This window comes from Spodoptera frugiperda, chromosome 30 (assembly GCF_023101765.2).
Source record: "Spodoptera frugiperda isolate SF20-4 chromosome 30, AGI-APGP_CSIRO_Sfru_2.0, whole genome shotgun sequence".
NCBI lineage: Eukaryota > Metazoa > Arthropoda > Insecta > Lepidoptera > Noctuidae > Spodoptera > Spodoptera frugiperda.
The window spans coordinates 11,621,614-11,645,985 of NC_064241.1; the positions used below are offsets into that span (position 1 = coordinate 11,621,614).

General features: G+C 35.5%; 3 protein-coding genes across 3 annotated transcripts; 1 reads left to right on the forward strand and 2 right to left on the reverse strand.

Annotated features, from left to right (window-relative positions):
- Nucleotides 1-2,299: 2,299 nt before the first annotated feature.
- On the reverse strand, nucleotides 2,300-4,088 carry LOC118269525 (DNA primase large subunit-like). Its single transcript, XM_035584651.2, has one exon. It carries the CDS (start codon nucleotides 3,945-3,947, stop codon nucleotides 2,688-2,690), a length of 1,260 nt encoding a protein of 419 aa, XP_035440544.2. The 5' UTR covers nucleotides 3,948-4,088; the 3' UTR covers nucleotides 2,300-2,687.
- A 419-nt stretch (nucleotides 4,089-4,507) lies between these two features.
- Nucleotides 4,508-19,946, forward strand: LOC118269523 (activin receptor type-2A). The gene is made up of 5 exons (XM_035584649.2): nucleotides 4,508-4,893; nucleotides 13,234-14,141; nucleotides 14,499-14,866; nucleotides 15,581-15,731; nucleotides 16,027-19,946. Exons 1-5 carry the CDS (start codon nucleotides 4,839-4,841, stop codon nucleotides 16,207-16,209), a joined length of 1,665 nt encoding a protein of 554 aa, XP_035440542.1. The 5' UTR covers nucleotides 4,508-4,838; the 3' UTR covers nucleotides 16,210-19,946.
- Nucleotides 19,947-20,064: 118 nt separating this feature from the next.
- On the reverse strand, nucleotides 20,065-24,221 carry LOC118269524 (eukaryotic translation initiation factor 4E-4). Its single transcript, XM_035584650.2, has 4 exons — nucleotides 23,717-24,221; nucleotides 21,086-21,250; nucleotides 20,842-20,964; nucleotides 20,065-20,753 (listed from the first exon to the last, which is right to left on the reverse strand). Exons 1-4 carry the CDS (start codon nucleotides 23,972-23,974, stop codon nucleotides 20,550-20,552), a joined length of 750 nt encoding a protein of 249 aa, XP_035440543.1. The 5' UTR covers nucleotides 23,975-24,221; the 3' UTR covers nucleotides 20,065-20,549.
- Nucleotides 24,222-24,372: the final 151 nt, after the last annotated feature.

The following is a 24,372-nucleotide window of genomic DNA, read 5'->3' on the forward strand; positions in this document are numbered from 1 at the left end:
AAACTGTTCTTTAAATTTTAAACTTTAATGTACAAAACAATAAAATAATGGCATTTTATGTCGAATAAAATCATACCGGTTTACAATGTGTGTTACTAACAGCCCATATTTTATCAGTAAATTTTATAAGGACAACCAAGGACTTTGAAAGACGAAGGACTGCCGATGAAGATTCTCCACACCTACCTACCCAATCTAAGAAAATGACAAATACAACTTCGATAGCTATAGCCCCGTAAGTACTCAGCTGAACAGTTAAACTTAAACCAAGATATGAAGTGTTTAAAGTTATTCAATATACATTCGAGTGTTCGTAGTACCTACGTGGCTGTAAATAATCGATGTGTTTGATTGCACTGAAGTGATGGGCGCTGGCTGCACCGTCACACGGTATCTCAACCTTGGCCCTGCCATCAATAAATAATTCATGGCTTCCTCCATACATTTCTGGGGCATTAGGTCTAGCTTTGTATTCGATATCTATTGAAATATCATAAACTCTAATAACTTAATTTTTAAATAAAATATACAGAAGGAGATTTTCCCCTATCTGTACAAGATGACAAATAAGTTCTTAATCGTAGTTGTTAATTGCTAAGCTACCTACTGTATTTAGGATATCTATGACAGTTTCCGGATTCCTCCAATAGTTATAAGTGTCATGACATGATGACTGTCATGACTAGCTAATATTAGTGATAATGTGCCTATTTATCGAATGGCAGGTGTTTTGTGTCTACATCAAAGTTGCATACCTAATCAATAATTATTCACGCACTGCGGTAAAATAACTAAATCTGAATAGGTATCTAGATGATAAGATGCACACTGCCTAAACGTGCTGAAGAGCTATGATGGCGAGGTTATGACGTACGTATTGTTGGCACCTATAAATAACGGAGAATTCTATCTGCGGATTGGTTGAGAATTTGAAGTACAGTATGAAAAAATAAGGAGAAAGTACTGATCCTTGCGGTACACCAGTTCAAATTGGGTGGGAGCTAGAAAGTGCATCTTTGGTAGGTACGCTATGATGAGCACAAGACGATCTCGTACACTAAGTTAGTTGGAACATCTTGTAAATCAAGTCATTGTGCACTTATGCCCAATTTTGTGGAACGCTCCCGCGATGGCGAAAAATTATTAGGCGCTGGCGTGCGTTGGACAATTTCGATGATGCGAAGGTCCCTTCGCATCATCGAAAACCGAACTCTATCTCTGACACTGGCCAGGTGGTGAACACTAGGGTGACTGGCTCGAAAGCCGCTTATAAATAAACCCTTGTAAATCTTACCGAAGGCGCTGAGCAGTCTGATGAAGCGGTACTCCTCGGTTAGGAAGGCCAATCGGTACGGTTGCTTCTTTCCAAAGCTGCGGGAAATCATAGGGTGGTATCAAGGTCTTCAAAGAGCCCAGTCATACATGTGGGTACATGTGATGCACAGAATGATATATTTAACCGTAACGTTGGTTAACATATTTTATAAACAAGGGGTGGTCCATAATAATATGAGAGAACTAAAAATATGGAAAATCTGGCATGAGAAATTATTGGTATAGGTACCTCGTAAATCCGACTCCGTGTGGAGGTAGCTGTTCCACTTCCACCCCTAGAGTGAAATGATAGCTGGCACCCCGACACATTTGGTTAGGTTAGCTTAGAACTGTGAATGAATTCTTCGGAAATAATAGGAATATTGTTAGGTACTGTTCCTCTGAAAAATGTCATCGAATTTGATGTTTGTTGATGCCATATTGACAGTTTGAAGCGTGAACATAGACCACTTATTTTACTCTTTGACCGTATATTAAAGCCGTACTTAGACAGAGAATTCAGCTGATTCTCAGTTTACGATTAAAGCAGTAGGAAGGTAGGTAGGTTCCGAAGCTACGGACTACCAAGCGCTTTTACCGGGGCTTCGGTTTGAAAAGCAAGAGTAGGAACGACATTGGTTTTTAATCAGTAAGAGTCTTGACACTCCTTCTGGCCTCGCCCAAGGGGAGAAAAGACATTGTAGGTATGATTTTCCACCCTAAAAAAAGATAGGTAGGTAGTTATATGCAGTATCTTAAAATCAAGGTTTGAAGACTATCAGCACTATTAAATAGCAGAAAATTAAACGATGTAAATTGAAAAGCAGTAGCGGCCTAGTTCATCGACAGGTTATAACCAGAAGGAAACTGGAAACTGTCTTCAAAGGCTATGAACAACCAATTAAATGCTACTGTACACTGTCTAACAAAAAGATTAGGACACTAAACCACAGATTATTCATCCTAAACAAATAAAAACACAATGTTGTTTAAGTATTATTATATTAATATTGTTTTCGTGACAAAATAAACGGCTTATTTCGTAGGATCGTCTTGTGAGGTCAACAAAGCGAATTTGTCGTGTGTCAGATTACTTGCGACATTACAATGTGTCTATTTATCAGACTTATGTATTACATATTATTTCGTAATAACAGTACGCATGTTGTTACCTTTTTTTCGTTAGTATGTAATGTACCAACTACTCTAGTATAATACAATCAATATTAAAACTTCATTGCTTTTTTGTGTGTAATTAAGGTTTAAATTCATAATTTTGTAGTGTTATTTAATAATTTTGTTTGGTTCTTGTAGAGACTGACTGAGACATCGCACAAAAGAAAATAATATATTAATTTGTTTAAAATAATTCATCATAACTTTACTTCATTAGATGCTACAGAATAATATTTAACAGGAGTAAAATTAAAGCTACAACTATCACAACTATCTGACTTAGAATAAGAATTTTGCATAAAAAACATGCAAGCATTTGTATACAGCCTTTTCTTTTTTAATTCAACTATTTGTGACAACACTGGCTCTGAGCAGTTTTTTAAAAGTGGAACCATTTTTTGGTAGTCAAAGGATTTGAATGGACAACCTCCTTCGGAGCATGAACTGTCTATACTTTGTATAGTGCTACAGTTGACTGAGGGGTAGTTTTTCCTGGATCCTTCCAATCCATACATGTGTCTAATACCATACACATATTTCTTCTCATCTTTTTCCCAGTTATGACAACAACTGTGGTGTCCATTTGGATGTAGCCTGTACTCTGCTCTCCAAAACTCTACAGACTCTTCTATAGGCATGCCAATATCTTTTAAAAATAAACTGTAATGGAACCTCTGTGTATGGGATAATCTGTGCCTTCTCCTGAGATTTTGGTGAAGGTTCAGCATACACGGAGGGAAAAACCGGGATGCAGAGTCCACATCCTTACTCAATAATACATTAGGTTTGACTTTAGACAGATTATAGTCTTTCTTTACTTTATGAAGGAGCTCCATAATTCTTGCGTCACTCTTCAGTGGAGTTACATCAGTGTTGTTTATTCTGTTGATTAAGTTTTCCCTAAAAAGAGATATTAAATACTGTAGCCATCTCCCACAAGGTACAGTTGCCACTCCATTTGTAATTTCTACTTGTCTCCTGGCTACAAGGCGAAGGCATTGTGTGAAGTTCAAGTGTATATTGTGTACTGTGCAGTCACTGTTGTGCACAGAACAAATATGTTGCGCCACTTCCTTTAGCATTAAATGTTGACACAGTATCTGCAGAGATTCAATGAGTTTCGGTACTTTATCTTGCTTTTTAATACTTCTGAGTATTTTCTTAGCAAACGATCTTAGTTCGTACGCAGATAAAGACGTTAAACGGCGCTTGAACAACTCCAACTCTGATTTCAAAATATATTCCGTAAACTCTCTGTCCTCGCATAAAATTAATATCACGCATAATGTGAAGTGTCCTACGTTATCGTATATGCTTCCCTCTACAACATATTCGTTGTATATCATGGGTTTATCAGTCAAAATTGTTTTTAAATGTTCCACTCTATTAAGAAGAATAACTTCTAATAAATGTACTGGTAGGTCACCTTTTACCGGCGTTAAATAGAAGAATGACATGTTATCTTTAACTCCCTATAACATTTTTGGTTCGTATTGCAATATAATTTAATTAATATAATAAATATTTTTACATTTAAACATGTTCCACAATTTCTAACATTCTTGTTTACTTTCGTGACAGATGTCAAATACTGAAATTGTCAATGTCAAAAATATAAATCAATGGGGTTCCCAAGTAAAAAATATTAGTGTGGTTCTTAGTCGATTATTTAGTCGAATATTAAATTTATTTTGTCAACTCATGTAAAAATTACCGAAAAAAACATTTTTTGGTATTTTATTAACATTTTCATGTAAGACACAATATCTGTCGAAATTTAAAATATTCTAATATATAAATCTCCCTCAAAACTTTTCTTTTCTTCTCACAAATTCTATTAACTAATTTTCCTTGTTACGTTACTTAGTTTTTCCAGAACTGTTTGTTATTTGTCTTATTTAATAAAGAATTCAACAGTTGATTACTAGGTCGAAATTATATCAAGTCACGCAATCATGAAAAAAAAACAAAAACCCAAACATAACCAAAAAAAGGTGTAACCTACAAGATTAGTAAGCTAATCCGGTGCACCACTAGAAATGTCAAAAAAGTGAAGCCTCGTACTCGGATTTGTATGATGCTCTTTATTTTCGGAAATACTAATTGAAATCAATGCAATTGAGATTATTGGATTAATTTAAATTGATCTTCGTGCACATTGCAACGTTTAGTGTGTAGTTGTTTATAGTGGATGTGTTTGAATTGACCGTATTGGGATGTGCGTTGTTTATCTGACATGTACTTATGTCGGAATTTCCTAAATAGACTAGACGTTTGATGTCGGGGCCGCGTATAAAAATAACATTGGATTGTCGCGTCGGGTCCGGAGGGCTGTACCCGCCTGCGCCATGGTTCTGATGATGGCTCCGAAGATATTGTACCTGACCGCGGTGCTGATGTTAGGTAAGCCTCTCTCTATTTATCATTCTATTCACAAAGCTAATGTTTGCACTTTGATAAGATACACATTTGTGATTTGATGTTTCTGCTGCAAAAAAACGCAAGTTTTCATGAAACACGCTTGTTGTAATGATCCTTTGTTTTAGTCAGGTTGTTGACAAATAATGTTGGTATTTACACTACCATAGTTTGGTCACACTACTAAACATGTACATTATTTGTCACTATTGGTCAACATGTAGCTAGAACCTTATAAAACGATTATTCATCAAGTTTTTTGCATAACAAGTATAACCTAATATGAAAGAAATCATGTGTAAGTGTATTTATTAATGAATGTGAATAGTTAGTTGCACATGTTTGACCTCTGATAAACAATACATGACATAGTAATTCATAACAATCTAAGACATTAGTTGTATTAGATTTCTATAAACACTGGGAAAATCCTTTAACTTCATTATTATATTATTATTTTCACATTATTGAGTGTGGTAATTTCTGACTTGATTTAAAAATGAGGATTTTCTAGCTAAAATTGTAATTTATATCAAAATCAACAAAGTCTACTTTACATTGTAATATTGTTTTATTATCTCAGTTATAGTAAACAACCTAAAGTTGTAGTTAAGTTACTTAGTTTCTAAATTGAGAACTATTTATCTTATTTTCTAGTTATTAATATGTTAACCACAGCATAAGTCACCAGTGACCTATATTATCAAAGAATTTACTTCTAACTGCTCTAACAGTAATCAGTAGTAAGATTTGTAATAGATTGTTATGATGATTTTACACTAGTAAAACTTATAATTTGAAATAAATAAAAGTACTCTACCAGGTAATCAGAAATTGTGGGTTTAAAATGTGTAAGTAAAAGTGTGTAAACTAAGTGTATTTGCCTACCTATTGGCAGAAATGAAACAGTGAGACCTTTACAGTGATTAGAAATATAAATATTAATTAAAAATTAAAATACAAACTTAAATAGTTAAGTCAATTTAAAACTAAAACAAAGAAAAAACTTATATCTTTGTAATCATTTTCCCCCATAATAAATTCTTCACATAACTAGAATGTAATGAAATATCACTGTGTAATGAATGTAAATAACAGATTATAATTATCTAGACATTGTATTTGTTTCTAGATTATCGGACTAAACTAAGATTAATCATATTTGTATATGTGTAATTACATTCTCTGATTACTACTCTACCTACTATAACAGAGGCTGTGAACCGTTGGCATGATGCAGCAAATTATTATTTATTATGCCATTCATCACAAAATCTGTCCTATGCCTGTTACTATTTTCAGAATGAATTACCTAAGATTCAAAGTTCATCTAACTTTTTAATTTGGGGTGACATTGTCTAATAAAATACACTCTGCAAATAAATAAGGCTAAAAAAAAAGTGTAATGAACTAGTTACCAAAAACAAAATATTTTGGTGGCATGTTGTTACATAAAGGTTCACCATCTCTGTACTATGTATAACATGTGAGAGCATTACTGGTACAATGACCTTCATTAGTTTTAACGCCCACCTTTCAAAAACTACATTATGCACATAGTCATAATAGCTATTAACTTGTGGCTTCACTTGTATAGATAAAGGAAAAACCTAGCCCATTTCATTCCCCAATTCCAACTTTCTATAAATAACTATCTTTAGACACAAAATCGTACAATAAAGTCGCCCAATTGTCATATGAGAATAAGACAAACAACTACTTTTGCATTTATAATATTAAAATGTTAAGTTTTATTGTAATTGTGATGGTCAAACTTATTGCTGCAATTAAAAAACAAGGTGAAATTAAAATACTATATGGCTAGCGATATTTATTTAGCAATTTGAATTATAATCTATTAGGTAAACAGAAATGAGTACAAACTAAATAGTACATAGCTTAGTAAACAGTGATTTCTATGACATTGAATTCATGAAATAATTGCTCAATTATCATTTTTAGTCCGGTCAATTTAGACCTGAAAACAGTAATGAAAGAACAAAAATTCCGACAGAGCTGAATTTTGGTACAGACCTTTATTTTACTATAAAGATTAAAAATTTAAAAGTCCCCATCGATCCTATATGTGCTTCAAAAGTTATTCGGGGTCAAAGGTCAAGATTTTAGGTTTTTTGAGTTTTTCTCAAAAACCGTAAGTTTTTTCAAAAAAATACCTCAGACCAAATATGTAGATCTCAAAATTCTCTACAAAATGGTCCTTATAAGTTTTTCTATAAGTGTAAAGGAAATAATGGTTACATGTTGAGACGATAGGTGGCGCTGACGATAGTGTCGGTGGAGACGGGAGACGTCATGATTTTTTATTTGTCAAAGAATTGAATTTAATTTATTTTGTTATAAACTAATTAGTGGAATAAGAGCGACAATATAACTTTAAATGTCGTTTCTTTCATTTACAGGTAAAGTTTTACCAATACAGTAATGTTATGTTGTGATTATTCATTGTAAAATACTAAAATAAAAAACTTTCATTTACAGAGCAACGCATGGTTTAATTTGTCGTAAATTCCATAAAAATAGAATAATTGTCTTATAAAACGACATTTTTAGTGAAGAATAATGGAAAAATTACGATTCACCTTCACAATATTAGGAGGATCTGATGGAAAAACTAATTTAATTTGCATAACGTCAATCGAAACTCCAGATGGACGATTATTTGATATACCGGATGATTTGAAGCCTGTAAGTAAACACATAGCCATAACTGCTACAGACTATTTCACCAAAATCAAGAACTCTCTGAAGAAAAGGCATCAATCACGGAAAATATGGATCCCCTTAACAGAAGACTTAAAAAAATGTTACTTGGATGAAGGTGAAAATGTACAATTTGGTGATCAATATCTAGATGAAATTACACCTGAAGCGGAGCATCCTGGGAATAATGTCAGTGTGAGAGGTGAATACAAAAAGTTAGGAAAAATAGCGGAAAGATTCTTAATTGAGAAGTTTTCAGGAAAAACATCAAGTGTTAATCAATGGATGGATGAATTTGAGAAGGAATGCACCCGTTTTGAGATATTAAAAGATACAGAGAAGATTGAGATTTTAAAGTATTTGCTTGAAAAACAGTGCTTAGATTGGTACACAAGTATGTTGATAAAACATACTATCAATGCAGGATGGGAATTATGGAAAACAAATTTTTGTGAGACATATGGAAGTAAAGGTTGGTCACAAATTAAATATGCTTTTACTTATAAATACCAAGGAGGGTCATTACTTGAATATGCCATTAAAAAAGAAAGATTACTATTAGAAATAAATAGCAAAATTGACACACAAACATTGATTAATCTCACCATTATGGGTCTACCTGATTATATAATGTACAAAATGGATAAGGAAGTTATAACTTCAACTGCAAATCTTTTTAAGGAAATTGGTAAACATGAACAAACAGGAAAAAATTATAATAGCAAATTTAAAAGAAATTCATCTGACAGTCAATTGAAAAGTGAGAAAATGCCCTGCAAAATATGCGAAAAATTAAATAAAGGGAACCGTTTTCACGCCGAAGAAAAATGTTGGTTCAATAAACAATCTGATGAAAATAAAGATTATAACTACAAGGGAAACTATAGAAGGAATGTGAACAATACAGTGCTAGATGTGGAATTAAGTGACAATGAGCCAAAAAACGAGTAATCACACCATTAATTGAGGTAAAACTAACATTGGAGGACAAATTAGATATATTAGGTATATATGATTCTGGTTCCAACGTATCCTTAATCAATTCTAAGTTATTAAGATTAAAAAAACAAGGCCATAATGTATACAAAAATGCAAACCTAATAACAATTAATGGTGTCAAAAACACAAAAGGATTTACAATAATAAAAATTAAGATCTTTAATATAGAGAAGCAAATTGGTGTTTACGTTGTAGAGGGAGAAAACTTTAAATATGATTTTCTAATTGGACTTGATATAATAAAAGAGTTTAAATTGATACAAGATGAAAATTTAGAAATCACACAGAAGCCTCAAGAAAAGAAAACAGAAGGAGGACAGCATTTTGAAAATTATATGAAAACAAGCACTAACAAAGAAGATTTGAATATTGTAAATTTTAATGAACATGTAAAAGATGAAGAATTTAACATGGATCTGAGTCATCTGAATAATGAACAAAAATCTGATATAAATAAACTCATAAGTAAATACAAATCAAGCTTTGCAAAAGACAAATATGATATTGGAACTGTAAAAAACTATGAAGCACACATTGATCTACTTGTGGATACATACTGTCATAAAAGACCCTACAGATGCTCATTAGAAGATAAACTGGAGATAGAAGAACAAGTGAGTAAATTGCTAGAAAGAGACCTTATAGAACAATCTTACAGCCCATTTGCAGCACCAGTAACCTTGGCTTTCAAAAAAGAAGACAATAGAAAAACAAGATTATGTATTGATTTCAGGGACCTAAACAAAATAGTGGTACCTCAGGCTCAACCATTCCCTTTGATTGAGGACTTAGTAACCAAAACAAGAAACTGTAAGTACTTTTCTACATTAGACATCAACTCAGCGTTCTGGTCTATTCCATTGCGAGTAGAAGATAGAAAGAAAACTGCTTTTGTCACCCAGGAAGGCCATTACCAGTGGACATGCTTGCCCTTCGGTTTAAAAACCTCACCTGCAATATTCCAAAGGATTTTAAGCAACATACTAAAGAAGTACAAATTAAAAGACTTCGCTGTAAATTTTATAGATGACATTTTAATTTATTCAAAATCATATGCAGATCACATAAATCATTTATCACAGCTTTTAGAAGCAATTCAAGAAGAAGGATTCCGGCTAAAGTTCACCAAGTGTCGATTTGCAACTAATTCTGTAAAATATTTAGGACATGTAATAGAAAATAACACTGTAAGACCATTGAGAGACAACTTAATTTCAATAAAAGAGTTTCCAACACCAAGAAATCAGAAAAATATTCGACAGCTTTTAGGAAAAATCAACTTCTACCGTGAGTTTATACCTAACAGTTCAACTATTTTAGAGCCACTACATAATTTACTGAGAAAAAACCAACGGTTTATTTGGTCAAATGATTGTCAAAAAGCTTTTGAGAAGATAAAACAGTTGCTGTGCTCACAACCCATTTTAGAAATTTTTGACCAAGACCTGCCAATAAATATATACACAGATGCATCAATTGCAGGAATTGGAGCTGTGTTTAAACAAATTCAACCTGACGGAAAGGAAAAACCTGTGGCATATTTCTCAAAAAAATTAAATGAAGCCCAGAAGAAAAAGAAGGCAATATACTTGGAATGCTTAGCTATTAAAGAAGCTATAAAATACTGGCAATACTGGTTGATAGGCAAACGTTTCACAGTATTCTCTGACCACAAACCTTTGGCAAACTTAAATATCAAATCTAGAACCGATGAAGAGTTGGGAGAACTGTCTTACTATTTATCACAATACGACTTCACTATAAAATATACACCAGGAAAGGATAATGTAGAAGCTGATTGTTTAAGCAGAAACCCAGTAATAGAACCAAATAAAGAGATACATGAACAGTTAAAGATAATTAACTTAATAACATTGAGTGACATATTGACAGATCAAAAAAATAATGAAGATATAAAAAAATACAAAAACAAGTTGATTTATAAAGACAATATATATTTCAAAAAGATAAAGAAACAAGAAAAAATAATACTATCAGAAGAATTTAGTATAAAATTTGTAAAATTAATTCATGAAAATATGTGTCACATAGGCATAAAACAAATGCAAAAGAAAATAGGAAAACTATACACAGCAAGGAATTTAACTAAAAACATAACAAAAACATGTAAATTATGCGATATATGTATAAAGAATAAGACAAGAGGACAGTTAAAATATGGTTTAATGTCGTACCTAGGTCCTGCTACAAAACCATTGGAAATTGTCTCAATAGACACAATTGGGGGATTCGGAGGTTCTAGGTCAACTAAGAAATATCTGCACCTCTTAGTCGATCATTTTACTCGATACGCTTATATAGTAAATTCAAAGACACAGAGTGCTAAAGACTTCATAAAACTTTTAAATAATGTACCGAATTGTCATGAAATTGGTATAGTACTCACTGATCAGTACCCCGGGATAAATTCACAAGAATTTAAAACATTTTTACAAAAAAATCTATCACACTAATTTTCACTGCAGTAAACTCACCTTTTTCCAATGGACTCAACGAGAGGCTTAACCAAACACTGGTAAATAAAATAAGATGCAAGCTAAATGAAAAACCAAATACTACAGCATGGACGAGTATTGCTCATAATTGTGTAGACAAATATAACAATACAGAACATTCAATAACAGGTTTTGCACCAAGATACCTAATGGATGGCACCGATGTCTCACTAATACCCAATGAACTAAAACTGGAAAAACAAACAAGTGACTGGATGAGAGATAGAAAAACTGCAATAGAGAGATCTATAAAATCACATGAGTACAATAAAACAATAGTAAATAAGAAGAGAATAAAATATAATTTCGAAGTAGGTGATATGGTATATGTTGAAAATGGACACAAATTAAATAGAAGAAAATTGGATGAGTTAAGGATTGGTCCATTTAAAATAGAAGAAAAAGTATCACAATCAATATACAAGATTAATACAGGCCACAAGAAGAAGGAATCAAATCTGTTTCATATTACTAAACTGACTCCTGTGCCCATACCAGAATAAATAAAGGGATATTGGAAAAGTGAAAATTTCCAGAGGAATTTTCAATTTAAGGGGGAGATGTAAAGGAAATAATGGTTACATGTTGAGACGATAGGTGGCGCTGACGATAGTGTCGGTGGAGACGGGAGACGTCATGATTTTTTATTTGTCAAAGAATTGAATTTAATTTATTTTGTTATAAACTAATTAGTGGAATAAGAGCGACAATATAACTTTAAATGTCGTTTCTTTCATTTACAGGTAAAGTTTTACCAATACAGTAATGTTATGTTGTGATTATTCATTGTAAAATACTAAAATAAAAAACTTTCATTTACAGAGCAACGCATGGTTTAATTTGTCGTAAATTCCATAAAAATAGAATAATTGTCTTATATAAGTATTACCGTTTCTAAGATAGATTCGTGTGTCCCCACACACATTTTTCCACTTTGGAAGCGTCTAACTTTCAAACGATTGATTTTGACGAAAAGTGGTTTTAGAAACCTTAATGTCTTTTTTAAAGACCTATCCATAGACACCCATCACGGATATGTTAGCTGAAAAAAAATTTTTTTTTTAATCTGTTCCATGTATGGAGAGTTCCATCTTTAATTTTTAAATTTACAAATTTTTATTAAAAATTCAAGTAGCTGTTACCGAAATACATCATTCAACAAAGTTTCAACTATGTAGGCCCAACAGTTTCGTGGCCCAACAGGCTGTGACATACGGACGGACGGACGGACGGACGGACAGACATTTATTTCCGAAACTGTTGGGCCTACATAGTTGAAACTTTGTAAGATGGTGTATTTCGGTAACCGCTATTCGAATTTTGAATAAAAATTTATAAATTTAAAAAGTAAAGGGGGCACTCCATACATGGAACTGATTAAAAAATATTTTTTTTTTCAGCTTACATATCCGTGATGGGTGTCTATGGATAGGTCTTTAAAAAAGACATTAAGGTTTCTAAAACCACTTTTCGTCAAAATCAATCGTTTGAAAGTTAGACGCTTCCAAAGTGGAAAAATGTGTGTGGGGACACACGAATCTATCTTAGAAACGGTAATACTTATAGAAAAACTTATAAGGACCATTTTGTAGAGAATTTTGAGATCTACAAATTTGGTCTGAGGTAGTTTTTCAAAAAAACTTACGGTTTTTGAGAAAAACTCAAAAAACCTAAAATCTTGACCTTTGACCCCGAATAACTTTTGAAGCACATATGGGATAGATGGGGACTTTTAATATTTTAATCTTTATAGTAAAATAAAGGTCTGTACCAAAATTCAGCTCTGTCGGAATTTTTGATATTTCAATATCGTATATTGACCGGACTATTTTGCGGAAATCAGCATTGCTATGTCATCAAGTAACACAGGAATGTGCATTTTGTAGCAAAAAGCATTTGATAAACAACATTCATAGTTATTTACTTTTACTGTATGTAACTTTTATATTAAATAAAATATAGAGTAGTTATGAAAATTAATGAAGCTCTGACCTATTTTAAAATAGTTTCGGTTTTGGCCAATTCCTGTTGTTCAGTGAAACATAATCTTGCACCAAATGGTTAGTAATGAGAAAATATTTTGTTGAAGGTACACAAGTGACGTCACTAACAGCAGCCCCGCCCTCTGACGGGAATTTCCCGCCGCGGCCGAAAGAAGGCCGAGTCACCACGAGGTACTGCGAGTTCTACAATGGCTCACAAACATCTACTTGCGACACTGCCAAGAACTCCACATGTGTCCCTAATGTCATCAAGGAAGAATGCCAACCCGTCGAAGCAGACAAGAGCAACCATTGCTTTGTACTGTGGCAGTTCGATAATGAAACCAACAAGGCGTATCTGAAGGTGAAAGGATGTTTCGTGGACACTGTCTCCTGCACAGACAGGGCCTCCAACTGCCGGCTCCACAACTCCAAGCTGCCGCTCCTCCACTGCTGCTGCGAAGGAGACATGTGCAATCAAAACGCAGTGTTCCCTGGCATAGAGGCTGGAATGTCAGCCCAAACTGAAATACCGCCTGAGAGAGTGCCCGCCTCAGCAGTACCCAACGCTGACGACGATACGCAGGCAGTGATAGCTTACACTCTGACACCGCTGTTCTTGTTGTTCGCGATCCTAGTCGGCTGTTACCTGCTGTACAGAAAGCGCAAAGGAACATCATTCGCTGAGCTAGCTAACGGAGAAGCGTCGTTGTCGAGACCACCGTCGGCCGGCGCTGGAATGGAAAACGAGGCCGTCGGACTAGTGGGCCAGGTCACACTCTGCGAGGTCAGGGCGCGCGGCCGATTCGGGGCGGTGTGGAGAGCGAAACTTGGACAACGAGACGTCGCGGTGAAAGTATTCCCCTTGCAAGACAAACAGTCGTGGCTCGCTGAACAGGAGATCTTCAGGCTGGCGCGGATGGATCACCCAGACATCCTGCATTACATCGGCGTGGACAAGAAGGGCGACAACCTACAGGCGGAATACTGGCTCGTTACAGCTTACCATGAGAAGGTAAGTTTTGCATAACTACATGACGTACTTTAAACAGCACTCGTCTTAATATAATCACAATGATGATGAAGTAACATGTTTACATAGCAGGAAATGTTATTGTAGACTCTTTACAATAATTCTTTTGTGTGAAAAGTTACATAAGTGTCGACACAAAACGAGTAAGTTAAAAATATCCGTCTGCATCTTGATAGATCGATATGTCCGAAGCACGAAAGAATTTCCTGACAGGTTCTACAAGTCGAATCTATATTTAGAATGACGAATGAGTAATATAACTGCTAAGCTCTCTTATGTATTCTGAACGTAACCCATTAACTATGTGCAATGATTATAATGCTGATGTTTTGCCGCCAGGGTTCTCTGTGCGACTATCTGAAAGGCCACACGTTAACTTGGGTGGAAGCTTGGCGCATCGCTGCGTGTGTGGCGCGTGGGCTCGCTCACCTGCACGAGGAGGGAGGCGGGAAGCCGGCCGTGGCTCACAGAGACTTCAAATCTAAGAATGTTCTCCTTAAAGCTGACTTAAGCGCTTGCATTGCGGACTTTGGACTAGCATTAATATTCGTCGCTGGAAGAGGCTGTGGTGATGCACACGGACAGGTTGGGACTCGACGGTACATGGCACCCGAAGTACTGGACGGAGCTATCAACTTCACAAAGGACGCCTTCCTAAGGATAGACATGTATGCGTGCGCGCTCGTGCTCTGGGAGATCGCGTCAAGGTAAGCTCATTGTGCAATCTCACTTAATTTGCAGATTCGCTTGGTATTCGGATGCAAGGTTGAATTGTTTAGACTTGTATATTAATGTCTATATAACTCCATGTTGTTGTATCATAAAATAACTAATGAATTAACTATGAAGATTTAATGATCTGAGTGTAAAAATGAATGTGTCATGCGACGAGTTGGCGCCTCTTAATCGGTGCAATATTTTATCAGATAGACTCATCATAGACCACCGGAAATAGCTCAACCTATATAAGCTTTATTGGTTACCTTCGTTTTCCAGCCCAGGCCAGAAATATGTGCCTTGACCTGTCGCAAAATCGAATAAAAGTCTATTAATAGTTACCTGGGTGGAACCTATTTCCAATGAATTTATTATTCGCTCAACTTTCTGGAAGTCTTCTAGAGGCAGAACTAAGTTTAGAAGCGCCCCATTTGTGTTTTTGGGTTAAATTCATCACTTGTGAAGTGAATATTTTTGCTGCAGTATTTTTACATAGGTCATTTAATTTGAAGCAAAGGTGACTTGAGACTTATAACTTATTTATTTGGCTCAAGTTAGGATATCTAAATCAATCGTAACAAATTATTATATTTGTGTAGAACACTAGAATTGAAATTGAAAGAACACAACATTGAAGCAACAGTTAAAAAACTTAATGAAGTCACTTGAGCAAATTGTAAGCTCCACGATTAAATCCATTGTAGATGCAGCGACGCAGCCCCAGAATTACCAGGCCAGTACCGTCTGCCGCTCGAAGAGGAAGTAGGCTCACATCCCAGTCTCGAAGAAATGCAGGAAGCCGTGGTCCAGAGGAAACTCAGGCCACATATACCACCACACTGGCGAAATCATCCCGTAAGTTGCTTTTTTTTTGTTACACTTTATACAGGGTGACCTGGTTTCCTTAATGGTTTAGAAACATTACAAGTGCTACACAATGAGCAATAAATTAAGATGTGATTTCAATAATTTTATTAATGAATTGCTTTATTAGTTCAGTGTTTAGCAGTTTTCCTTCCTTCTTAATTGTGTAGATTAAATTGGTAGATTATTTTAAGTTTTTTTACTATTCATTCTACCTAATAAGTCATCTGAACATATTGTTCTCTCCCTCTAAATGGCCCAGCATTACATGAATGTGTGTCTCCAGGGTCTCTCAGTCCTGTGCGACACGATGGAGGAGTGCTGGGACCACGACGCGGAGGCGCGGCTGTCTGCGTCGTGCGTGCTGGAGCGCGTGTGTGCCCAGCAGCCCGCGGCCGCGGCGCCGGCGCTGACGCCCGACACCACGCCCCTCCTCATCCACGAGCTCGCAGACCAGCAGCCCTGCTGACGTCACACCTACGTCGAACTGCCGCTCATACAGTTCTAAACGACACTAGGTACAGAAAACAATCGTTTAGTTAGTTCAAAGTGAATATTTTTTTATCCTTCGCTGTACCTGCAAGTGTTGTACAGTCTGCTGTGGCCGGTGTGTCAAAGGTAAAGTACAAATTACGAAGTGGACAATCAATTATACATTGTACTATGTATTCTTGAAGCTGAGTGTTTCAAGGTGGTATCGCAATATTCTAAGGGTCTTATCGAGTTGTCTTTTTATTTCATTGTTTCATCTCTATGAGGGTGGTAACATTGACAATATATTGTAAAATATGGCTATAAAAAGCTTATATTAATTGTAATCTATTCAGTCCAATATTTAAATTGTATTTTAAAATTATTATGACTGTCGAAATACTTATTGTATTGTTTTTTTTTTTTTTGTAGTATAGCCTAATTTTACATTGCCACCTGAAACTACATTACATATACATGCAACCTAGTTTAATACAAGTATTATAAAATTTCAAATCGTTTGGACGCAAGTATCAATGAATTTAATACCGCTCTGTGTGTGTATGTGTAATGCAGTTTCTTCATGATTTCTTTATATGACTATGTTAATGTGAAATAATCAATTGACTTCAATCCTTGTTTTAGATAGATTTTTTTATATTGGCAGCACCGATATAACTGTTATAAGTACTAGCTAAAAAATCTAGAAAATTGTAAACGTTTTTATAATAATTTAGGAAATTATTTCATTTTGAAATGCGCACAATATTTGAATGGCACATCAATCAACGAAGCACACAGTCCAATATTTCTGAGATAATTAATTACGGGCACAAAGTAATAGGAATTGAAATGAAATGGAAAGTCACTACTAGTGGTACGTAATTGTATCCGAATCCCAGTTCCGCCTTGTAGACTCCTAGACATCTAGTCTTTAGCTAAACGAGAGTTAATTTTGTGCTAGTGTCGCAATCTTGCGTAACTAATAAAAGAAAAACACATTTTAGACTGCCACAAAACCTGTTTGATATGAAACTCGATAATTTCTATATTAATAATGCGACACGATTCACTAAAATACGTTCGTTTGGTCTCTCGAAGCAATCTACAAGTAAAATGTAGGAAACATTTAAATTCATAGCTGTGTTCGCTGTTATTTTTCACTCGGCGGTTCACAGATTGAACCGGACTAGTATAAACGACAACGACCCTTTTTCCGAAGCAACTGTAATAACTCATCTCTAAATGCTATTCTCGTAGCGATCGGGTCGATTCCAAAATTAGAACGCGTCCTTTTTAATGATCTATGAGATTCCGACATGGCTAATTAAGGGCGGCTCGCCTTTGAATATTTAAAAGGGTAAAGAAATTACGACAGGATATGCGAATACATTATTATGTACACCATGCCGCATCATGTGTCAATTGAAAAAAAAATAGCAACTTTATGGGGTTAAAATGTCCTTTATAAAGTCCCTCGTCCAAAATATCTGTAGGCGCGTTGTTCTAGGTACCAACAAGTACAATCTATTAGAGCGAGTAGACCCAGGCTAGACATTAAATTGGTTGCCACAAACAGCTTACTGAGTTATTCATAAGCATCCTTCGTAAACATCCTACCACGATCTAATGTATGGTAATTGTCGTTCGCGCTCCCTTTCCTTAACCGTTGGGACTTCCTGGCACTTGATGCGTTGTAACGTTAGCGGCGCAGTAAACTAATGTTCCTGACAAACAGGATTATATCAGACTAGTATCAGTTAAATAGATTATCTGAGGGTATATGATAAGGGCCTGCTTACATGCAAACAACATCACTTCAATATTTTTGTTTACGAAGTCCAGACAGGCCCTAACTGAAACTATCGTATTTATCGAACATCGATGAACTGGTAAATGTAAATATTTATCAATATTATTTTAAATATTTTATTTTTTTGCTAATTTCGACTAGTAATCTCGATCTTATTTATTCGATCATAAAGTCGATGTTTGTTTATACAACATTTTTTCTTTAGTAAATTCGGTCTAAGTACTAACAAAATTGCAGCTTAACCAGGCTACGCTATTTTATTTAATACTCGTGTTATATTTTATTTTTAGTAACATAACATTGTTATATTCGTGTTTTATTTTTAGAAACTTTTTTTAATGTAATGAGGTCCCTATTGTGTGTAGATTAAATCAAACATTTATATTATTTGGTTGGTTAGCATGGAGCAATTTATGCAAGTTGAAGAAAATTATTTGTAGACTATGTCTGAGGGAAGTGTTTAGTCTACAATATAAGTGATTGCAGTGAGCAGGAGATAAATTGCTCCGTGTTAATATGTACGGTACAGCACTGCACTGCCAGAACAATATGCTATCCCTATATAATAATTAACGGAATTGATACAAGTATATTGTAGTCGAGTAATCTTGCCGGACTCTCACATGGGACCTCTTATTTAGTAAGACTGGTATTATTTGTATAATTGGCTTTATTTACTTAGTTTATTGGCTCATGATTTGTGAGGCGTTTCTAAAGTGCTAAATTATAATGTGAAATTGAAGCAATGAAATTAGTGTTAGTATTCGCGTAAGTGGATGTCATTTGCTAAGTTTAATTTTAATGTTACTTAGCGCTAATCAGTCTTAGGTCGTGCGTCTGTTGAGGCTTATCACTCACACACTTAGTTTTGTTAAAAAATGAAAGTTAAAGTGTAAATAAAGATTTGATAAACGATTGGCTATTGGAGGGCTCGTGGCGCCACGAGTAATTGCTGGAATAATATTGGATTGAATTGAATAATAAATTATGTAGATTGGACTTAATGCGTGACTTGATCGTGTGAGTGATAAATCTGAACAGCAGCTAGTCGTAATATCATTGCGAATGTAAGTATACAGTACACGTCGTGCCATAGACTGGACTGGTTATGCTAACTGCACATAGTCAAGTTTTCAAGGAGAAACTCAACTTACAAAGTAATCTCCGTCGGAAACAAGTTTAAAATATCGATGAACGCACTTTGTATGTAAAAATAAAACTGTGATTTTGTCCTCTTATGCCACTTCGTTGAGTAATTCGGCCAAGTGACGCAAGAGAACAGACCCCTGAAAAAATATCATTGAAAATATTGTGATTTTAGAACATAATAATTGAAATATCAAAATGGGAAATCATAGACAATTTGATTTACCTATGCCGTGTGCATATCACCACACATAGACTAAGTAATGTTGCCAAATGTAAATAATGTAGATCTAAGTCTAGTATAGGATATTTTCGTCTGAATGTCAGAGTTTTAGGCTGTGGACACACTCACAGAAACCTAGATCAATTAGATCAATATGAGATGAATTTATAGAACTGTAGATGTGTTTCTCTACAAGAGTGAAGAAGTGAGACTGGTTGAAGCTTATGTAAATCGCATATTGTCTTACAAATACCTAACTTTGTAGAGAAACATTCTCCAGTTCAATGTTGTTAGTAAAGGCCTAATTCCATTGTAAATTTCCCGTGTGTTCACAGCTCTAGCATAAACTATTGTAAAACAAGTAGCAGAAGTTAGATTGTGTAGTGTTTAGACACTCTTTAGACATTACGTTGATGTCAATACGTCGTGTCGTGTTTAGTCGAATAACGAATGTCTTAATGGCCATGTTTATCATTTATTTTTTATTTTAAATTAACAAACGTGAACGTCTGTTGAAATTTGATGTATTAAAATATATTTTCTAGACAAACAATATGTTTTATTTCAAGTCCATTGACCTCGATTGGCTTGGCGCCGTCTAAAAATACTAAAATACCTATCTGTCTGCAATAGCTTTTACGCTTTGTGGTAATGATAAGAAAAAACACATGTAAAGTATACAAATGCTGATTCTTTATTATATTCCTTCACTGTACAATAGTATCGGGTAGCGTGTGTGGCGCCAGAGCTCACGGCTCGACGCCGCGTACACAAACTAGTTTTATTTACTCGGAATTTGACTATATGTACATCGGCAGCGCGGGCCCGCCGTGAGCCGCCGGCGAGACTATTGCGGGCAGCAGTTGTATCTCATATCTCAGATTCAATCAATAATACAAATTAATACATTATCATTCTCTGCTAGCTGGTGTAGTACGGGTGAAGGTTAACTTTAGCCTATAACAAAAGTATTCCTAATATCGGTACTGATTTAATAGTTAACAATTACAGAAAGGTAATGTCACAAGTCTCGTTTTGCGTTGAACAGTTTGGGTTCGGCAGGGCAAACTAAAGTTATCGGCGCGTACTCGGTGCACCACAGGTCACGGCGACAGTGTCATGTTCCTTCACACCGCAGTAGCTGCGACGGCGGCGGCTAGGACGAGGGCGACGGGCTGGGCGGGCTCGGCGCCTCGTCCGCCGCCGCGCGGCTGGCGGACGCGCGCAGGCAGTCGCCGTGCGCCTTGTACTCGATGGGCACCGTCGCCGGCAGCTGCAGGATGCGCCGCAGCGCGTCTCGCACGCGCGCCGCCATCGCCGTGTCCGACGCCGTGCGATGCCACACCGCTAGGTGATCGTCCTATAACACAAACACAGTCACATTACTACACTCACATTCACATTCTTTTTATGTCTATCAAATTGGTCATCGGCAGCAAGTTGTTTACCTGGAACCGTACGGATAGAACAACACCGCAGAGCTCCGGGCCGACCATGAACTGCTCCCCCAACATTGCCATACACAAATCCTCCCACGCACGTCCCGTCTGTGTTTTGCGTAGCCGCACGACCTGGAACAAGCGCAAAACTATCTTAGAAACTAGAATAAATGTACTACCTAGGTAGTTAGATAAAATTATAGATGCCAGTTTTTTCAATGTGTTTAAAACTAGTTTCATAACACTTGCTTACCCATTTCCCTCCATTGACATTGGCGGGGTCTTCCCACATGGGCTTGATGCCCAGTTTGAAGAGGTGCAGGTCGGACAGCGGCGGCAGCTCCGACGGCCGCGCCAGGTGCGTGTACAGGCCCCACCACTGTTCCACGCTGGCCACCCTACCCACCAAACGTAACGCCTGCAAATTGGCAATAAAAAGTACTGTTATATTTGAAAAATAAACCTTATTTTTAAAACTTAAAAATACTTTGTTCAATACTTAATAGGTATAGTGGTCGCAAGTGCGCAGGGTTTGGGTTCGATTCTCGAATCGAGCTAAGAATGATTGGGTATTTTATTAATGCAGCAGAGCAGTCACTATTATTAGCAGTGTGCTGAAAAGGGCTCACACCAAAAAAGTCAAAGTAATATAATAACGAAAAAAATGTAAGTTCTTTTAATTAAAATAAAAATTGTGTAAAGCACCTTTTTTGTCAGGAAATGTTTACCCATTACATTTTATGGAATTTGCTATTTTGGCAAGTAGGTACAAACTGTCATACCTACATACTTGTTATTGGTATAATTATAAATACCTACAGCTAATTCTACACCTCTTCATAATTTATATTGTTTCTGTAACTATGCAATTTATTTGTCTGTAAACTGCAAAATTGGTATTTAACCGATTCGTTGCGACGCCCATTTTGGTGCACTTTTATGCGTGGCGACGAACAAATATTTCGTGACACGACAGTCGTGTCAAGCGCCATATCAGTTGATATTCGCCTATTGTGCCATCAGCCATGTACAGAATAAAATGTTATTTTTTCTTGTTTACCCTTGAATTGTATTTATTTTCGATTTGAGCGAGATAAAAGACATTTAAAAATGACACGAAACGCGTGTCATACGCCATATGTAAAAAAATTGGATGGCACGTCTGTCGTGCCATCCGCAACGAATCGGTTAAATTTCGTTTGCATGGTTGGCGCGTTTTTGCGTATAATTATAAATACCAGCTGCCGCACAATTTGGCGAATTCGATTTACGCATAAGATAATTTTTTATTTGTTGGCAAACACACCCATTCACATAGAATAGGAAAATACTAATATGGGGGTAACATTTAAAAGTTCATATAACAATTTTATTGTAACTAATTTAGATTAATTAAGGAAAAACTTTAATTAAATAATATGTCATTATAAACTAATTTTAGATCCTTGTCTAATTATTATTATTTTTTTTCCTTAAATTCATTATAACTTTGTTTATGTTCCATTTTTCATTGAATTCAAGCTCCATTGACTGTGAAATGTCATTATGCACAGTTGAATGTAGGTTGCTTCAGAAATGGACACAATACAGTAGCACAGATAGGGAATAATTGAGTGGCAATAGCTGACCTAGTTGAGTGCAAACTATACTTGCACTCTCTGAATAAACAATTCAGTATTGGAAGCTGAAAATTCATTTTGAAAAGAGTTTATATATATTTTTGTGTATGTATTCACAATGAAAGGTAGCCTAAATTGCACAATTACCTAATAGAAATCTTATCTCTCTACTTTGGATACTCCAAAAAAATTATCAATGATTAATAATGCCATTATCCCCTTTTGTCTTAATAAAAGATTATATTTTGTTTTGATGTCTCATAAGTTTGAGAAATTGTAAACATGTATTTAAAAAAGAGTAGCAAATGGAGTTTCTTTCTCGTTCTTCTCCACTCCAAGCTACACTTTGCAACAAGCACCTGGCTTCACTGATGGACAGACTGACAGACTATTTGTTTGACTTTATTTGTTGACACTTCAAAAGTACCTATTTATGGTTTAATTGGAATTGGAATGAATAATGTGACTTGTGACATGACTTGTTTTAAAAGTTTGTAGAAGCTACCTGTATGTCAAATAAAAACTTAACCTTTGAAAAAACTTGAGTAAGTTGAGTATTAAATAACTTTTACCAAGGCCTAGGGAATAAACAACATGAATGATTAATAAAAGCACAAAATAAGTAGTTATGTTATAAACACAATAATCAGCAGAAGTTACTACTACCTCCGTAAAATTGAGGTCATGCTAATAAATGCAAATCAAGTGACATAGTTGGTTTAAATGTTAAAAGGTGTTGGAGAGGTTCTGAAGTTTATTATTACAACTATAATATATTGTTGTTAATGTAAATATTATGAAATTTCTTTGTTTAGTTTGTTATTTTATGGTGAGGTAGTTATGGGTTTACAATGTAGGCAGAACTTTCTTCCTGTATAGTGTCAAAAGCTGGCTGTAACAGTTAAATAAAAGTTCATGCAAATCAACAGATAATATGTAGAAAGTAACTTTTTGCACAGTGAACTAGTTGAATCAAAGTTTTAGTACAAGTGAGCTACTTACCAACTTTAAAAGTACTAAAAATAGTAAAGTAGGCCCACCAACTGTGCCATATTGATAAACATATGTAAATTACATACAATTTGCATATTAATACAATTTCTTTTGACTACAGTTTGTAGGAAGCTGTTTAGTAGTTCAAATAAACAGTTTAGAAGAGTTATTGTTTATACCTGTCTGGTTGGTCAAGAGGTAATATGGCAGATAGTTTGCCATGTACCCTGTGAGTATGGCAGGATGGACATTCAGCTAGAACTGCTACAAACCTGAACGTAGCCTGAAGGAGAAGTGGACAACTCGCGCGCGGGGGGGCGTCGCGAGAACCACATCCAGTAGGAATACTCGAGCTTGTGCTCGTGCGCCGGCACCGGAGGCGGCGTCGCCTCGTCAGAGTTCCTGTCATCCTCGTCATTATTACCGTGGTTCTGGTTAACGCCACCACCGTGACCACCTTGGCCACCCTCCCCAGATCGACGTTCAGGTACGTTTAAATTGTAGAACTTGCACATTTTCCTCTCTGTCATGTTATTTTAAATGAACTAACATGTTTCACCAACGGCCTAACCTAGGACACGTTGCTTTAATTGGACTATTTGAATGTATACAAAACTCAAATTATGATTCTATAATTACACTGCACAAATAAGAGATAGGTACACCTAAATAATATTTAATAACAGTTATTAAATACGTTTATCTTAAATCAACCTATTCCCTCTTTTACTGTGTATAACCTTTTTCTTTCCGTCATCAAAATTCAAATCTGTCATTTGACAGCATGGGTATCTAACATGCGACCAAATTGAGTTGTGTTTATTTTCAATAAAATGAAGACAAAACGAAAGCTTGATTCCTTTAGAGCAAAAGAGTAAGCAATAGAATGCTGTACTATCATTTTAAATTGATCGCATAGTTTAGTACT